Source organism: Beta vulgaris, chromosome 6, assembly GCF_026745355.1.
Source record: "Beta vulgaris subsp. vulgaris cultivar EL10 chromosome 6, EL10.2, whole genome shotgun sequence".
NCBI lineage: Eukaryota > Viridiplantae > Streptophyta > Magnoliopsida > Caryophyllales > Amaranthaceae > Beta > Beta vulgaris.
This window is the reverse complement of record NC_079207.1, coordinates 40,717,800-40,734,159: the sequence shown is the minus strand read 5'-3', so window position 1 is coordinate 40,734,159 and position 16,360 is coordinate 40,717,800. Positions and strand designations below refer to the sequence as shown.

Here is a 16,360-nt window from a genome sequence, read left to right as displayed (position 1 = left end):
GGGATTTTAAACTCAACTTTTTCACTAATTAGACCAAATAACTTTGTTACAACCTAATTCTACTTACGAGCCACACCTTGAGTTCATAAACTCAAGTTCCTGAACCATTGTTCCCTTAACAGTTGTTCTTCTCAGCTTCACTCGAAGTTTTCTCACTTTTACTTGCTTCACTCAAAGCTTCTCTCTTACAGAACTTCACTCAAAGTCCTCTTACCCCAAAAACCAAAAATATAATTGATCGAATAAGCTTAGAGGAATTAGAGTAAGAAACAAAAGAAGAAATGGCTTTTATGAGAGAATGAAGGCACTGACACTTTAATTAGTTAAACTCACTAAATCACTTAGTCAGACACACTTTGGAACTTAATTAGACATTAATATTTATGGTGGTAGTAATTTAGAACATGGGATTAAAACATGTATTGTGAGAAACCATTATCCCATGATGTTCCTTACTCTGAGGAACACGTTCCTCAAACATCCCATGACCACTGTTAAACGTGGGACTGTTTTTAGTTACTGCTCCTTAATTTTAGCAACCACTTTAAGCATTAGTTATTAAATCCGAAATTAAATCATTTTTATAAAACTATTATCTTTAAATTACTTCCGTGAAAATCGAAAAATATTTTTATTATCTTTGGAAAAATAAAATCTTTTTCTTGCAAAAGAAGCAATGATTGCAGGTTCCATTCAATATCGTTGGATGTACCCTATTAAGAGGTATGTAGCTCAATATAGTTTGGAAGATAAAAACATCAAAATTTAGTTGTTCCTATTGTGTACGTATCTATGTAAACTGACGAGGTACGTTCGTAATAAAGGGCATCCCAAAGGGTCGATACCAGGAGGACTGTGATGATCATGGTGATGCTGATGATCATGGAGGATATTGAAACACAATTCAATGAGGAAGATAGAGTCTATGACTGTGATGATCATGGTGATGCTGACGATCGATTACCCATTTTTAAGACAAGTGGTCGAGCGGTCGGGAAAGTGATCATTAACAACACAAGAATGGGAGGATCTTCATTTTTATGTGCTCAATAACTGTGAAGAAGTGAAGCCATTCATTGAGTAAGTGTTAGTGTTATGCATCATACAATCTATATAAATGTGAAAAGTTTGTAATTCACCATTCTTGTCCTATTTTGCACTAGTGATTATGAGCGTGAAGTTTCAAACACAACAAAGATCACAATCGCTCGGAAACGCAAGTTCATCAATGGTTCAAACATCGAGTAAGATAAAATAACGAGCAATTTGCCTCCCTCATAGGTGTTCTTATGTCTACCTGCTGTTTACGTATATATAAGTTGGAATAATGTTTGGTGCAGGTGACTTCTTTAGCTCAAGACAAGCATCCTGTTGTGACCGTGTTGTAGCGACTGTGAACTGCTACATGGTAAATGGTTCTATGTTCCGCACAAAGGACAGTGAAATGGAAAGAGAGACACAAAACAGTGGGATTATTGTGTTGGGGGAAATGATTTGAATATTACAGTCTATTGTGCGAAATCATTGAAGTACAGTACACAGGAGGAAATCGTGTCACTTTGTTCATGTGTGATTGGTGGGATGTTCATAGTCATGGGAGAGGAATCACTAAAGATTGCTTTGAATTCATTTGTGTCAATATTTGAAAGGTGTTGGGAAATGATCCCTACGTTTTAGCTTCACAAGTTGGGCAAGTGTACTATGTTCAGGACGCTTCGAAGCCAAATTTGAAGGTTGTAGTGAAGGCAAACCCTAGGAACTTCTACGATGTTTCTGAAAAACTTGTCCAAGATAGCATTAGGGAAGCAACAAAAGATTAATGTGTTTGGCTTTTTTTTTTTTTTTTTTGAAATTCATCCATTATATGGATTTAATAAGTCCATTTATATTGATAGAGTTGTTAAACCATTTGTATGTAGTGAAAGTTATTTGATGTTAGTTGTTTTTTCCATAGTTAACTTTGTCTTCCTTTTTTTTTCATAGTATTGCTATTGAAAGACCTGCTATTAATTAATCTATACTAATTCCTCTTCTTGCCTATCTCTTATGGCAACTTTTAAGTTTTTTTGTTTGTTTGAGTAAGTAATGCTAATGTTTTGTGTTTAGTGTGTTTTTTTTTCGGTGTTGGGAGTTTTTCATGAAAATGTCCAGACCAAGTGAAAAGACATCCAGGAAAAATGTTCAAGCTCTAACAAATGAGTACAAGAAGCTGAGACTTGAGAGGATCGAAGCTAACAAGACAAAGTTGGAAAATCTGGGTGTGAAGCGCATTATGGCTATCATGAATAGTCTAGTGGATAGCACGAAGGGGAAAAAGGAGGTGAGCAGGATCAAGAGTAAAGCTACGTTAGATCAATATAGTGACTACTCACCTGAGGAGGATCTTTCGGATGATGGAGATGACGAGGAAGCCACTGTTGCAAACAAGAAAAGGAAGGTATGTTGCACTTTGAGTTTATTAATTCCTAAAAATATGATTGCACTATTAATTGATAATTAGAAAATGAAATACACATGTGAAGCTAACAAAATGGTTATGAATTCCAAATGCTTTACCTTTATTTTGCTAATGAATTTCAAATGCTTTCTTTTTCTTAAACGAAAACAAAATAGCAGGCATATAACAAGGACTGTGCGGAGAAGGAGACGAAAAAAAACTTCATTAACGGGTGCAATTGGCTGTTTGTTGACGCTAAACAAAAACTTGCAAGGGAAAGGAAACAAAGGGAGAAATGTGCACCTAATAACAGCCCTTAAAGTCTTACAGAAAGGTTCTCCTTTTAAATTCGATTTCCGTTTATGAAAGTCATTAGATTTATTTTCATTCTGATATCTTAGTTGCGAAATCACTACAATACAGCGATCACTAGTCAACAGGAGGCGGAAGTTGAAGACAAGATGGACTTCGATGAAGGTATACTTATCCATATGTATAAATATAGGATTTAATAACATAATACCTATGATAAATGAAATTATGTACTTCTAGGCATTATAGTGCCCGAGGTTGTCTAATTTTCTCATAGAAATGCAAGATTCCAATGAAATTGAGAAGGCTGATGTAGGAGATAATGAATTTCATGAGCGAGAAAGTGATGGAATCGATACAAGAGAATCCCAAAGAGCAATTGACCAAGAAGGTGTGTTTAAAGAGCCATTGCCTCTTCTTTCCTTTTTTTTGGTTGATGAATGTGTTAGCTGTCAAGAAAATTGATTTTGAACATGTAAAGTGTGTTATTTAATGGAAAATTGAAATTTGCTTAAGAAGGCTCGATGGAGAACAAAGGCGAAAGCATGCTAACAGGAGAAAAGGAGGCATCTAAAGAAACCGGTATGGTGTGGTTCATAAAGACATACCATATGCCTATTTTTAATCGTATACTTATTGTATTCAAATTATTGTGTCATGAAAGGGAAAAACGAAGAAGTCATATAAAACCAAAACACCTAGAGGTCCTACAAGAAATTTACCACTGGCTAAAATGAGACCCGGTGAGAAGATAAAGGTAGATTTTGATGTCAGTGGTCAACCAATAGGTGTCAACAGAGCTAAGCCGTCAAGTTACTGTGGTTCGCTCGCCAGAATTCCTCTGAATGCGCCACTTTATCATATTGAAGAATTTTCACAATTTCCACAATAGAATAAGGAGAAGATGTGGAAGCTCATTTTGGTAGAACAATACTTCCACAAGAATTGATAATTCGTCAGTATCTTTTATGAACTTTAATTTCTAATTAGAACATATTTCATGTGCAAGACAAATTTGATATTGGGTTGGATGATGTTCAAGATGAAGAGGAACGTGAAAAGAAAAGAAAAGAAAAGAAAAGATAAGAGAAAGTATATCATGACATCTTTGAACAAGAAGTATCGGGATTTTCGTGCACGTTTGAAGAGAGAATATTATATCAGTGAAGAAAATGATGACGACAGACAGAAAGAAAAGAATAGGCCCCCAAGTGTTGACAAAAAAGACTGGGAGTGGCTCGTAGTATACTTTGGCACTCCAGACTTTCCTGTTAATGCACCCTCGTACATTGCATAGAGTTCTTTATTTATTTTCAATTTTTATCATTTCACACAATTTTAATTTGTTTATATTTGAATTTAATAGAAAAAGAGTTGCAGAAATGTTGAGAATAGGTCATACCTTGATGCCGGACATACGGCAGGAACAAAAAGTTTTGCACAAAAACCACAAGATATGGTAACGCGTGTTCTTTCACCATTCTTGTCCTAATTTTTGGAATAGTTACTTAGGTTTATTGTTTGTTATTCCTTCAGTTTGAACGTGACAAAGTAATGCCAGGATTATTGGAATTGTACGAGGAGACTCATACCAGAAGCGACAAAACACTTGTAACTCAAATGGCACAGGACACCATGGTAACGATTATTCAAAGTGCTTTTTTTCCTTGTTTTAGGTATTAAACCGGATTTTTTTTTTGGTTGTATTTGAAAGTATATTCCTACTTAACAAGATCTTCTCCCGTTATTGCAGAATGAAATTAAGCAGCTCGTTCAGCACAGAAACACTTCAGAAACAAAAATGACTAATGAAGAAATCTATGCAACAGTTAACCCCAAACGCAAGCCAAGTGCACGTGATCGACGAAAGGGGATAAGTCCCTCAGCGACGTCATTATTTGGGTCATTTAGTGGAGGAGAAAAGTTTCACAAAGAGGCTGAAGCATCCAAAAATGAAGCTACTGAGGCAAAGAAGGAAGCAAACGAGGTTAAGGAGAAGAACAAACCTCTAAGTAATATAGTGAAAGGCCTCGAAAATAAATCTAGACTTATGGAACGCGCCCTAGAAGCCTTCATGAATTTGGTCGGATACAACATGTCCGATTTGAATATGGATGCGGTATGTCAAAGATTATAGCTTTAATTTAATGCAAAACAAATTAACACTTGTGCATTATTAACAATTACAAATATTAACTTCTGAATTAATACTTAGGACAGTGGACCGATGAAGAGGATGAGGAGGAGCTCATTGAAAAGTCTAAAAAATACACAATGATGTTGAAGAGTTCGATGACGATTAAGAAGATTTTTAGATATCATTATTATAGGTGCACCCAAGTTTCTCCTCATCCTTTTCTTTTTTTAACTTTATTGGTGACTCTATAATCTACTATTATATTGTTGGTTTGTGAACTATATAAGTAGTCTTTAGATAGAGATTTCCCATGGCCTCTCACTGCACCACTTCAAACACTTGACAATTTTTTGCAGTTGTCTGTGTACTGAGAGTCTGAGCTAAATGAATGAAACACGAGGCTTCAAAATTAGATAGGAGTCCTAGCCAAATGTTATATTGAATCTGCATGTAGTGGTTAAACTGTTGCGCATGTGTGATTGACAGAGAAGTAAATTTTGAAGAATGCCGGTTGCATATACCGTGGATAGATATGCAGTCATTTTATGCATTCTTCAAATTTGGTTCATTTCTTAACTGCATACCATCGCGCACAACTCTGTCCAATTTTGAGGAAGTTAAAGAGTTCATTTGTTTTCTTTGGCATTGAGGTTGTATTGATAATAGCTACAATGAGTCTTTAATCTATATATGCATTTTATGTATTAGTTGTAAACCACAGTATAGAAATTTGGAGACCACCTGTTATCACCGAAGCTAAAGCTTATGCTGCTGATCTGTGTTCTTCTGCAGCCCACGGTTGTGGGCTTATGCTGCTGATCTGGGTTCTTCTCTCCTTAAAACTGATCTTGCTCAATTCTCAATTTTTCTTCTAAAAATGAAATCGCTCATCAAGTTCGGTATACCCAATCGTTGATCTGCTTGTGAATACTTACATTTTTTAGGGTACGTTCTAATATTGTTTGTGAATGCTTTATAAATATTGATTGCATTTTGAACAGGTATAATGTTCCAAAACACTCTTGGATTGCTTGGATGGCTAACTGAATAGGTTGAGAACTAGAGATAGACTTTCCAATTTTGCTGTTCCTAATTCCTCTGCTTGTCTATTCTGTGGTGCTGCTTCTGAATCTGTTGCACACATGTTTTTTAATTGCTCATACTCCAAAGCCTGTTGTAACATCTTGGTTGCTGATGTGCATTTACAGTTTGTTCCTCACTCCTTAGTTGACTGTTGTCGCTGCTTGAAATCAGGAACGAAGTCCTTTAAAAAGAGAGTCTTTAAGTGTTGTTTTGTTTCTTTGTTTCTTCTTCAAATTCTTCACCAATTTTGAGTTAATTGTTCATACTCGCGATCAATTGCAAATTCTAAATCGAATTGTTTTGTGTCTACTTGCACATGATTTTTCTTTACAAAAGCCTAAGGTTGAAAATGATTGTAACTTAGAGTTTGGAATATTGGATTTCATCCGTCTGAAGCCTGCTCAGCTATTCCTTTACATTGAAGACATCTTTTACTCTAATTCTACTACACATTGACTCTATTCTGCATAATAATATGATGAGTCTGCTTGTGGCTTGTGCTGCCTTTATAAGTTGAAAATCCGTAAACCTTAACATGAACATGTATTGTCCTAAACAGTTATAATCTTAAATGGCAAAGCAAGCTTCAACACTGTTCCTTGAAGTAGGTCCATGCGCTTGTATAACTAATGTTAACAGGAATTGGGTCTTGCTTAGAACAAAGGTCTACATAAGTGCATAGACTATGAGCCAATACTTTGTGTTTGATTTAGGTCTTTTGTACCTGTTGTCAAATACTTATATGCCTTGGCAAGATATGAATGCAACTACTTACCCCAAACCATTCCTCAAAACCTGAATAATTGCAACACCAAACCATTCCTCACAACTTGAATAGCTATCTGATGTTTTAATTTCATTATGCTACACATGTAACTCTTGTAATTATATCATTTTTGCAGGGTTTATAATACTTTGTTGTTCATTTAAGAAGTTTGATGATATGCTGTAAGGCGGCAATGATGACGCTTCAAGAAGGCTGATGACATAAAATGCTACTTAACGTGTGTGGAAAGTTGTAAACGTTTTTTAATGCCTACGTAGTTGTGATTGTAAAGGCTTACGAAGAGAATTGCATTGCTAGTGTTTGAATATTGCTATATTGGTGTACTTTCTACTCTTCAATAAGAAATAGTTTGATATTTAGTTGTGGATTCTGTATGAACTTTAATGAGTATAAAAACATTTTTTCATGGCATCATCTAATTATAGAAGTGAAGAAGCTATCTGAGTGCATTTAGGTGCACATATTAGCTAAGGAAATGGATGTGTTATTCACTCTATAATATTGTATTATGACTTAACTCATACAGCTTTTGCACCTTGTATGCTGTTGACTTTCTTGAGATAATTGACTTTGCCTAAAATATAGGTTGACGAAAGGCATTGTGAAAGTGTTGTTAGCCTTCTTTACACAGTAAAGCTCGTACCAAAAAAGGAAGGTCTCGATAGCACACATAAAGTACATATGTTAAAAAAATTTAGTTCCGGTGCAACCACAATTCAAGTTACACTAAAAAATATCGTTAGATGCAACAATAATTTATGTAATGCTGAAAAAAATGGCTATCGAGACAACTAAATTCATATGACGCTACATACATGGCTTTAGAAATAATTAGCTACATTTGGTGCTAAAAAAATGGCTTTAGAGACAACTAAATTCATGTGACGCTGAATATATGGCTTTAGAGACAACTAACTACAGTTGATGCTGAAAAAAATGGCTTTAGAGACAACTAACTACAGTTGATGCTAAAAAAAAAATGGCTTTAGAGACAATTAAATTCATGTGATGCTAACAATATGGATTTAGAGACAACAAATATTCATGTGATACTAAAAACATGGTTTTAGAGGCAACCAACGTTAATCTGATGCTGAAATGTATCTTTAGAGGCACTATAATATACTTGACGCTAAACACCATATAATTTAGGGGTAACCATGTTTATGCGATGCTAAAAGGGGCTTTTAGAGGCAGGTCGATCGGCCAAACAATGTGCCTCTATAACCAAATTTTTTTTTTTAGTATAAAGAGTCATTTTTCGTTTAGGTAGTTGCTGAGTGTGCAATTTTAATGGCTATATAGTGATCAACTTTAATGTTCATTTTCTTTTATCTTAGTTACTGCTTTCCTTTTCATTTGTATATTTTGACATTCGGATACAACTTAGTTGTTGTAATATATGATGGTTAAGATTTCCTTTATATCAACATTTTGTAACTTAAATAACAATATTATATCACCATTTACGCTTCGCAGATTTCCTTTATATCACCATGTTGGGGGGGGGGGGTTGTAACATATATCATAGTCCAAAAATTATAACATGCTTAATAATGGATGAGTGTTTAATTTTGTATCCAAATCTTATCATATAAAAACCCTATCTCATATTATATAAATTGTTTTTTATATTTGCTTCTATGACTTATGATTATGGAATATGCTTGTTCCCATGACCTATGATTACAGGAAATCTTATAGTTCTTATATTTGCTTCTATGACTTATGATTACAGGAAATCTTATAGTTCTTACTAGTAGAGAAAACGCAATTTGCGTCGGACCTGAGGCGCCCATTTGCGTCGGACTTTGGTGCGACGCCAAAGCCCTCGACGCAAATGACAAGGAAACGATCTGCGTCGCTCGGGAAACGACGCAAATGGATGAGCTATGTGCGTCGCACCTATATACGGTGCGACGCACATTCCCTTCCAACTAGGCCAGCATGAGAAGACAATGTGCGTCGCACCTTGGCCATGTGCGACGCACATTGCCCGGCTGCCATGCTGCTGAGAAGGCCAATGTGCGTCGCACCTTGGCCATGTGCGACGCACATTGCCTTCTCAGCAGCATGGCAGCAGGGCAATGTGCGTCGCACATGGCCAAGGTGCGACACACATTGTGTGTAATTTGCGTCGCACTTAGTGCCATGTGCGACGCAAATTGCTCATAAAATTATTTTTTTTTTGATTTTTCATTTTTAGATTTTCTGTTGTGTGTTTGTTTACATATTACTAATATTCGATGATTCAAAACTAAACAAACATTCATATTAATAATTGTGAGGGGAAAATTCGGCAGAGTCTCCTTTGTAATATGGATAACCCAAGAAATCGTTGGGAATATATATATATATATCAAAACCTGTTTCAATACATCTCAAATAATCCCAAGCAAGCAAACCAATGTTGCCATATACTCAACCAAAGTTGCAATAATAAAGCAATTATGTACATCTACTACACTTACTACACACTAACACTACTTGGCCCTTTCTTCTCCCACGAGATGTTGAAAGAATCGCGCAAAATTATCTTTGATTTCGTTGATATCTTCTATGGTGTATGGTTCAACGCTTTTAGGAAATTCCTATAAATATGTTAACTTAGTTAATAAACTTTAAAATCATATAAGTAAAGTAACCAATATACAACATATACATACCTTCTTCAAATCATTTGCCTGATAGAGGAAGCGGACGATTTGAAACATGTATTTCATAACGAAATAGCCGCATTCATCTCCTCCCGTTTGTTGAGCACACTCACCACATTGAAATACACATATTAGAATCAAAAAATTAAGAAATATTAAATAGAACTATAAAATGCATATCAAATACAAAACCATAAGAGTTTTACCTTCATCGATACCCAAGACAATTTTGTTGCCTTGATACCTTCAAGGAGCAGGAATGATGTATATGCACTACAACAACAACAACAACAATGACGTATATGCGCTATGTACTATAAAAGAATTACTAGTTATAAAGTATTTAAAATACATGTAAGAATTATAAGAATTATTAACTTACGTAATGCAAGGGTTCCTTGATAGCTAAGGATCTATCTGATCTCCTAAGCGAATCAAATACATATACCGTTCTTTTTGTATAGAGAAAGGACGAGAAGAATCCAATGTTGACTAAAGCATGCAACAAAATGTGATAAGTTCATATTATAAAGATAAAAGGGAAGCATACTTTTCAATGTACGAAAGTTGGAAATATATAAAGCATACTTTTCAATGTATGGAAGCATGATGTATTTCATATTTCGATTGGCTCTCAATGTCCTTTGCATGTAGTTGATCGAGGCAACTGGTTCATGGTGTAGCATGGTCGCCGAAATCATACTAGGACACATGAAACCAATATTTGCGTCTCCATTCACATCACTATCATCTGACAAAAGCCTACCCCAAATATTTATAGTTAGATGCGAATAATAATAATAAATATCAAATTTGATTAGTTTAGAGTTTGAGAAATCGCACATCATAAATACTTGCAAAACGGATACATTAAGCCATTCTCCCGTCAGAAGTTGGAAAACATCTTGTCGAGAGAATGATCATCTCATCAGAAGGATAGTTGAAGCAGGAACCCCTTCTAACTTCGATAGTAAAAGGCTCATCTGCAGGTTTTTGGCAAAACAAACGATGCATCTCCTTGACCGCATCAGACATATCCTCAAGTGACAGGCTAATCAATGGATCGATGTGCCTATGTGCAGACTCATCGGTGCAAGGATCATTACCAACTACTGTATTCTTTTTCTTCTTCTTTGCACCTTCTTTAGGTATATGTTCCTAATTCAAATCAACTTCTTTTTAATTCATATTATATATAAAATAAAGATTGTTTGGTTATTTATATAAATCAAGATTTCTAAGTATATACATTTAATTTCTTATTATATATTAAATCATAATACTAAACATAAGTTACCTGATTATCTGAAACTAGAAATATCAACTCTTTAGGCCATTCTATGACAGAACCCTCGGCTTGACTGAGTTTCGTGATGAATGGAGTAGAGAGTGGAACTGGAACATCTGCGTAATCCACATAATACTCATCAACACTCACTCTCATGGCCGTCGTAGCGTGTGATGATGACTCCTGTCGTGGATGAACGGTACCCACAGCTACAATGATCGGTCCCGAGACATCCGCTATTGCCAAGCGACATGGAACTTGACTCTTAACATCCAATAAGAGAAAAATGACATCAATTAAGTGTTTTAGAAGCATAATATAATAATTAGAAATATAAAATGACAATATACCTGCAAATCCGCAAATGGATCATTGCCCCCCGATTGACAGCTACTAGGAACGACTGGAGTGGAAGGAGTCGGTAATGGAAAACCCATTTGCGTCGCATAAGCCATAAACCTTTGCGTCACCATATCATCTATCTTCGAGTTCATCTCTTCAATAGTCTGCTCTCTAACTCTTTGACTCACTCTAGCCTCCAATGCCTGAATCTCCTCATCATCCATGCCCTTACCCTTGGAGGCACTACTCCTCCGATCAGGATCTCCCCAAACAGATGTAATCCCAATGCTACACCCAGCTGTTAGCACACGCCCAGGTCGGTCTTTCCTCTGCAAAGCACGTGAAAGAGCATCATCCATCCGACCTGGAACAAACTCTCCTTCAGCTTCTTTCTTTTTCCAATCATCCTGCGTTCAAGTTAAAAAAAGTCATATGATTAGTAGATCGAAGACAAGTAAGGAGAACAAGAAAAACGTTATAAAATTTGAACAACGCTTACAATGGACTTTTTATCTTCTGTGTTTCTTCATTAGGAAAGAAGAAATTTCCATCCTTATCTTTTTTCGATCTCGCGAGAAGCCAAGGCAATGTCCGATCCGGCAAGGAGGAAATCACTGATGTGAGAAGAGTCAACAGATGATGCTGTAGCGGAAGGGATGTACCCTCTGCTTTGCCAAATGGGAATCATCTCCGCATATGATTTTTGGCCCAAAAAATGAGGATGCTTGTTAGCAGCCTGAGAGATTCTTGCTTTTGCACTTTTTGCCTAATAAAGGATTTAGTAACTAGTCAATATTAAAGAACGTAATGAAAATATAATTTCATATTATAAATTACATACCTGGAACTCCTTAGAGCTACATTTTTGTACAAACTGGTCCCATATCTCTCGTGTGATGAAAGGATACATCACGTATGGTAGCCTATCATTGTTAGGCCCCTTCCTCGTTTTCGTGATCCATCTGGTCACCAATCTTGACTTGAAATCTCTCCACCGTTTATCACATGTAGTCAAGACATCTCGTTTCTTCAAAACATCTTCTTCTATTCCAAATTCTCTCTTCAATATAAAAAAATAAACTAATTAATAATAACCGATTAAAATAATAACATAATCTCAATTAGTGATTATAAAAATAAGGTTACTTACTTTAGCATCTTCCCACAAAGTGTTTTTCGTGCCTTCTGGAACATCATCCCAAGTGTCGTACAAGATAGACACTTTGCTTCTACTGATCTCCCCACAATAAATCTTGTACTAACAGCATAGCGCCCAATCGGACGTATCCACTCATCCCAAGCAAGAACTCTCTGAATGCCGGGTTTGGAACGTATCCCTTTTGTAGGACCTCTTGGCCTACTTTTCTTCTTCGTAGCAGCTCCATCAGTAATCTGGGGCTCATCAGATGCATACGCATTGTCTCATCTGCCATCACTACACCTGAAACCATGTACATGTTAGATTAATCAATAAATTAATACACAATTATTTGAACATGCAAAACACAAAATAAATAATAAAGATTATAAACATTAGTAGTTGTGCAAATATTACATAATTTACCTATTAATCAGCTATTTCTTTGCCAACGTAAAATCCCTCATTGTGGTCTCGGCGAATGTAATTTGTGTCTAGATCTTCCCCTAATGTACTTGGAATGACTACTGACGAAGCAATGACTTCATTGAATTGTGCATCGTAATCTTCTTCATCGTGTACATCATCAATTCCAAGTATTCTCCTTTTTCCTTCCATGACAACAAACCATTTTGAATCGGCAGGGTCAACCATGTAGAATATTTGTTTTGCTTGTGATGCCAATATTAAGTTATCTTCATGATGTCCTAACCGACTGAAATTGACTAATGTAAAAAATTCATGTTCATCTTTCTTCACACCACGACGAATATCAACCCACTTGCATTGGAACAGCGGAATCTTGAAGCTAACATAGTCAAGTTCTAATATCTCTTCAATGAACCCATAGTAAGACTTCATTGTCTCAACAACTGTTCTATCTGTTTTACTTTTATACTCTGATGACAAAGCCCCCATCGTAACACCACTGTTTTGCATCGTGGATTTGTCATCTTGCCGTTTAGTATAAAATGTATAACCATTGATGTCATACCCCTCATAGGAAAGAACTTGCGTCTTTGACCCATATGCCAACCATTTCAATATATCCGTTACATCGTTAGGAGTATCAGATAATTGGTTCATAACTCGTTCTTTAAACCAATCAGCGAACGTCCGATTATGCTCAATCATCAAGTCACGTTCATTAAACAATGGATACTGAACACTAAGCACAGTCATGTGCTCATCTAAGTAAGGATGAACTTGTTTCAGATTTTGTAACACAATCAATTCTGCTTTTCTTTTCAACTCTCCATCAAGACACAATCTTTTTCTCCCAATGGTACCACAACCTTCAAGCCTTCCTTCATGTCTAGATTTTGGCAAACCAATTGCTTGTGCACGTGCTAAATACTGACTTGCATATTCAGATACTTCCTCAGCAACTGTTCTTTGCACAATACTTGCTTCTGGTCTAGCTGGATTCATCACTTTACCCTTCAGAGTACCCATATGTCTTTCAAAAGGCCACATATACCTCATACAAACGGGCCCACAAAGTTTAATTTCTCTGACAAGATGGATTATCAAATGAGGCATGATGTCAAAGAATGATGGTGGAAAGTACATTTCAAATCGGCACATCGTCTCTATTACATCGGCTTGCAATTATCTAGAATGTTAGGATCAATCACCTTGTTAGAGATAGTTCTGAAGAAGAAACACAATTTTGTGATTGTATATCTTACTTGGGAAGGCAAAATTCCTCGTATTGCAACAGGTAATATATGCTGCATCAAGATATGACAATCATGAGATTTCAAACCAACAAGTTTCAAGTCCTTCAGTGAAACAAGGTTTCGGAAATTTGACGAGTATCCAGCAGGAACCTTTAACCTATGCAGGGACTCACAAAAACTAGTTTTCTCCTTCTTAGACAAAGTGTAGCAAGCTGGTGGAAGATAATAGCGTTGTCCCCGCTCCTGAGGTGCTAGTTCAGGTCTGCCCATCTCAGCCATGTCTTTCCTAGCTTTAACTCCATCCTTTGTCTTCCCGGGCATATTCAACAATGTCCCGACAATGGCATCACAAACATTTTTCTCAATGTGCATTAAATCAAGACAATGTCTGACTTCCAAACATTCCCAATACGGAAGGTCCCAAAACTTAGATCTTTTCTTGTATAAGTTCTTTGAGACACTTTTGAAGGGCTTGCCAAAAATTGTTTCAATATCCTTTACCCTATTAGAAACCTCTTTTCCACGTAAAGGTACAGGGGCTTCTCTCATCTCCACTTTTCCATTGAACAACTTTTTCTTCCTACGGAATGGATGATCTAAAGGAAGCCATGTACGATAATGCAGGTACACATTCTTTCCACAGTGATGTAACCGCTTATCAATCATATTCTCATCACAAATAGGGCATGCCTTTGCTCCTTTAACCGTATACCCTGACAAATTCCCATAAGCCGGGAAATCATTAATCGTGCAAAATATCATGGCACGCAATGTGAAGTCAGTTTTCGCATACGCATCGAACATGGAAACACCTTCATCCCACAACAATTTCAGATCTTGAAGAAGCGGGTCAAGATACACATCTATATCGTTTCCGGGTTGCTTAGGACCAGAAATAAGAAGCGATAGCATAATAAATTTACGCTTCATACATAACCAGGGAGGGAGATTATAAATTGTCAGTAGAACCGGCCAAGTGCTATGTTGGGTACCTAGTGTGCCAAATGGGTTCATCCCATCTGTACAAAGTCCAAGCCTAAGATTTCGAGGTTCTTTACCAAAATCGGGAAACTTTCGGTCGATATTTCTCCATTGCGGAGAATCGGCCGGATGTCTAAGCATCCCATCTTTCTTCCTCTCGTCCGCATGCCATCTTAGTAATCTAGCATTATTTTCATCCGAAAATAAACGCCTAAATCTCGGAATGATTGGTAGATACCAAAGAACTTTCGCCGGAGTTTCTTTCTTTCTTCCCCTCATCATTATTCTTTTTACTTTGTATCGAGACTTTCCACACCTAGGACACTCACGCAAATCCTGGTACTCGTTTTGATACAACACACAATCATTTTGACATGCATGTATCTTCTCATATTCCATACCTAATGGACACAACAATTTCTTTGCCTCGTAGGTAGAGTTGGGCATTTCATTCCCTTCAGGTAGCAATTCTTGTAAAAAAGTGAACAACTCACTTAGACTTTTATCTGTCCAACTATGCTTCGATTTCATATTGAACAATGTAAGGATTCCAGAAAGTTTAGTGAAATTCTCACACCCCGGATACATAGGTTTTTCCGCTGCACTTAAAATACTATCATACATATGCGGACGATCGGTTCTTTCATCCTCCAAATTGTGCAACATCTCATCTACTCTATCATGTTCATCATCTACCATGTCATTTTCATCATCTACCCTATCATTCATTATAACCATCTCCTTCAATCTCAACCTCAACCTCATCAACATGCAAATCATCACACAAGCTAGTGGAGCTCATACCCACATCATAAAACTCTCCATGCCATGTCCACCTAGTATAGTTACTCTTAAACCCACGACGAATCAAATGATCTTTAATTTGATCCATATCACGATACCCCCTTGAGTTATTGCAATCACAACAAGGACACAAGACTAACTTTGACCCATTCTCCGATTGATGTTCTAACGCAACTCTGATAAATTCATTAACCCCTTGTAGAAATGTCGTCGAAATTCGATTACCATACATCCAGTTTCGATCCATATTCATACACTAGAGACACCAAACAAGAATACAATCGATCACATCATTCAAAGTAGTTTATCAAATGCAGTCATGACCATTTGGGTCCTTATCACTCCAACCTAACCCATCCTTGAGTTTCTCATCTCACTAGTGAATGAACATTTGGTTTTCAATTCTAAGAAAAATTCGGCAGCACTTCCCTACAGTTCTCCAAGTACACGATGAAGATAGTAGTTAAACTATCAACATATGTACCCAGAGAACGCTTAGGGAAATGAGCCGGATCTTTCTTAGAATCAAAAACCAAACATTCATTCACATCCTAAGTGAGATAAGAAACTCAAAGACAGTCCCAAACCGCGGGACTATTCAAGACTTACTCCTAATGAGTAAGCCTCGAACGGGTATCTAGGCAAATGATGCACATTGCAATAAAACAACACAAACCAATCCATTCCTTAGATTTCCCTCCTCACCCCATTA

The 16,360-nt window shown here is 36.6% G+C and overlaps 2 protein-coding genes across 2 annotated transcripts; both read right to left on the bottom strand.

The window, feature by feature from the left end:
• Window positions 1–10,695: 10,695 nt before the first annotated feature.
• LOC130591825 (uncharacterized) lies at window positions 10,696–11,454 on the bottom strand. The gene is made up of 2 exons (XM_057395760.1): window positions 11,052–11,454; window positions 10,696–10,965 (listed from the first exon to the last, which is right to left on the bottom strand). The coding sequence occupies exons 1-2, from the start codon at window positions 11,400–11,402 to the stop codon at window positions 10,696–10,698; spliced, it is 621 nt and encodes a 206-aa protein (XP_057251743.1). The 5' UTR covers window positions 11,403–11,454.
• A 142-nt stretch (window positions 11,455–11,596) lies between these two features.
• On the bottom strand, window positions 11,597–12,500 carry LOC125498651 (uncharacterized). Its single transcript, XM_057395759.1, has 4 exons — window positions 12,393–12,500; window positions 12,194–12,301; window positions 11,885–12,103; window positions 11,597–11,809 (listed from the first exon to the last, which is right to left on the bottom strand). The coding sequence occupies exons 1-4, from the start codon at window positions 12,498–12,500 to the stop codon at window positions 11,597–11,599; spliced, it is 648 nt and encodes a 215-aa protein (XP_057251742.1).
• Window positions 12,501–16,360: the final 3,860 nt, after the last annotated feature.

Excerpts from the sequence above, each read along its gene's own strand:
- LOC130591825 (XM_057395760.1), bottom strand. The coding sequence starts at position 11,402 with ATGGATGATGCTCTTTCACGTGCTTTGCAGAGGAAAGACCGACCTGGG. Across the intron at positions 10,966-11,051 it reads ATCCATTTGCGGATTTGCAG|AGTCAAGTTCCATGTCGCTT; the intron begins GTATATTGTCAT and ends TTGGATGTTAAG.
- LOC125498651 (XM_057395759.1), bottom strand. The coding sequence starts at position 12,500 with ATGTACATGGTTTCAGGTGTAGTGATGGCAGATGAGACAATGCGTATG. Across the intron at positions 12,302-12,392 it reads GAAGAAAAGTAGGCCAAGAG|TACAAGATTTATTGTGGGGA; the intron begins GTCCTACAAAAG and ends CTATGCTGTTAG. Across the intron at positions 11,810-11,884 it reads GTAGCTCTAAGGAGTTCCAG|GCAAAAAGTGCAAAAGCAAG; the intron begins GTATGTAATTTA and ends ATCCTTTATTAG.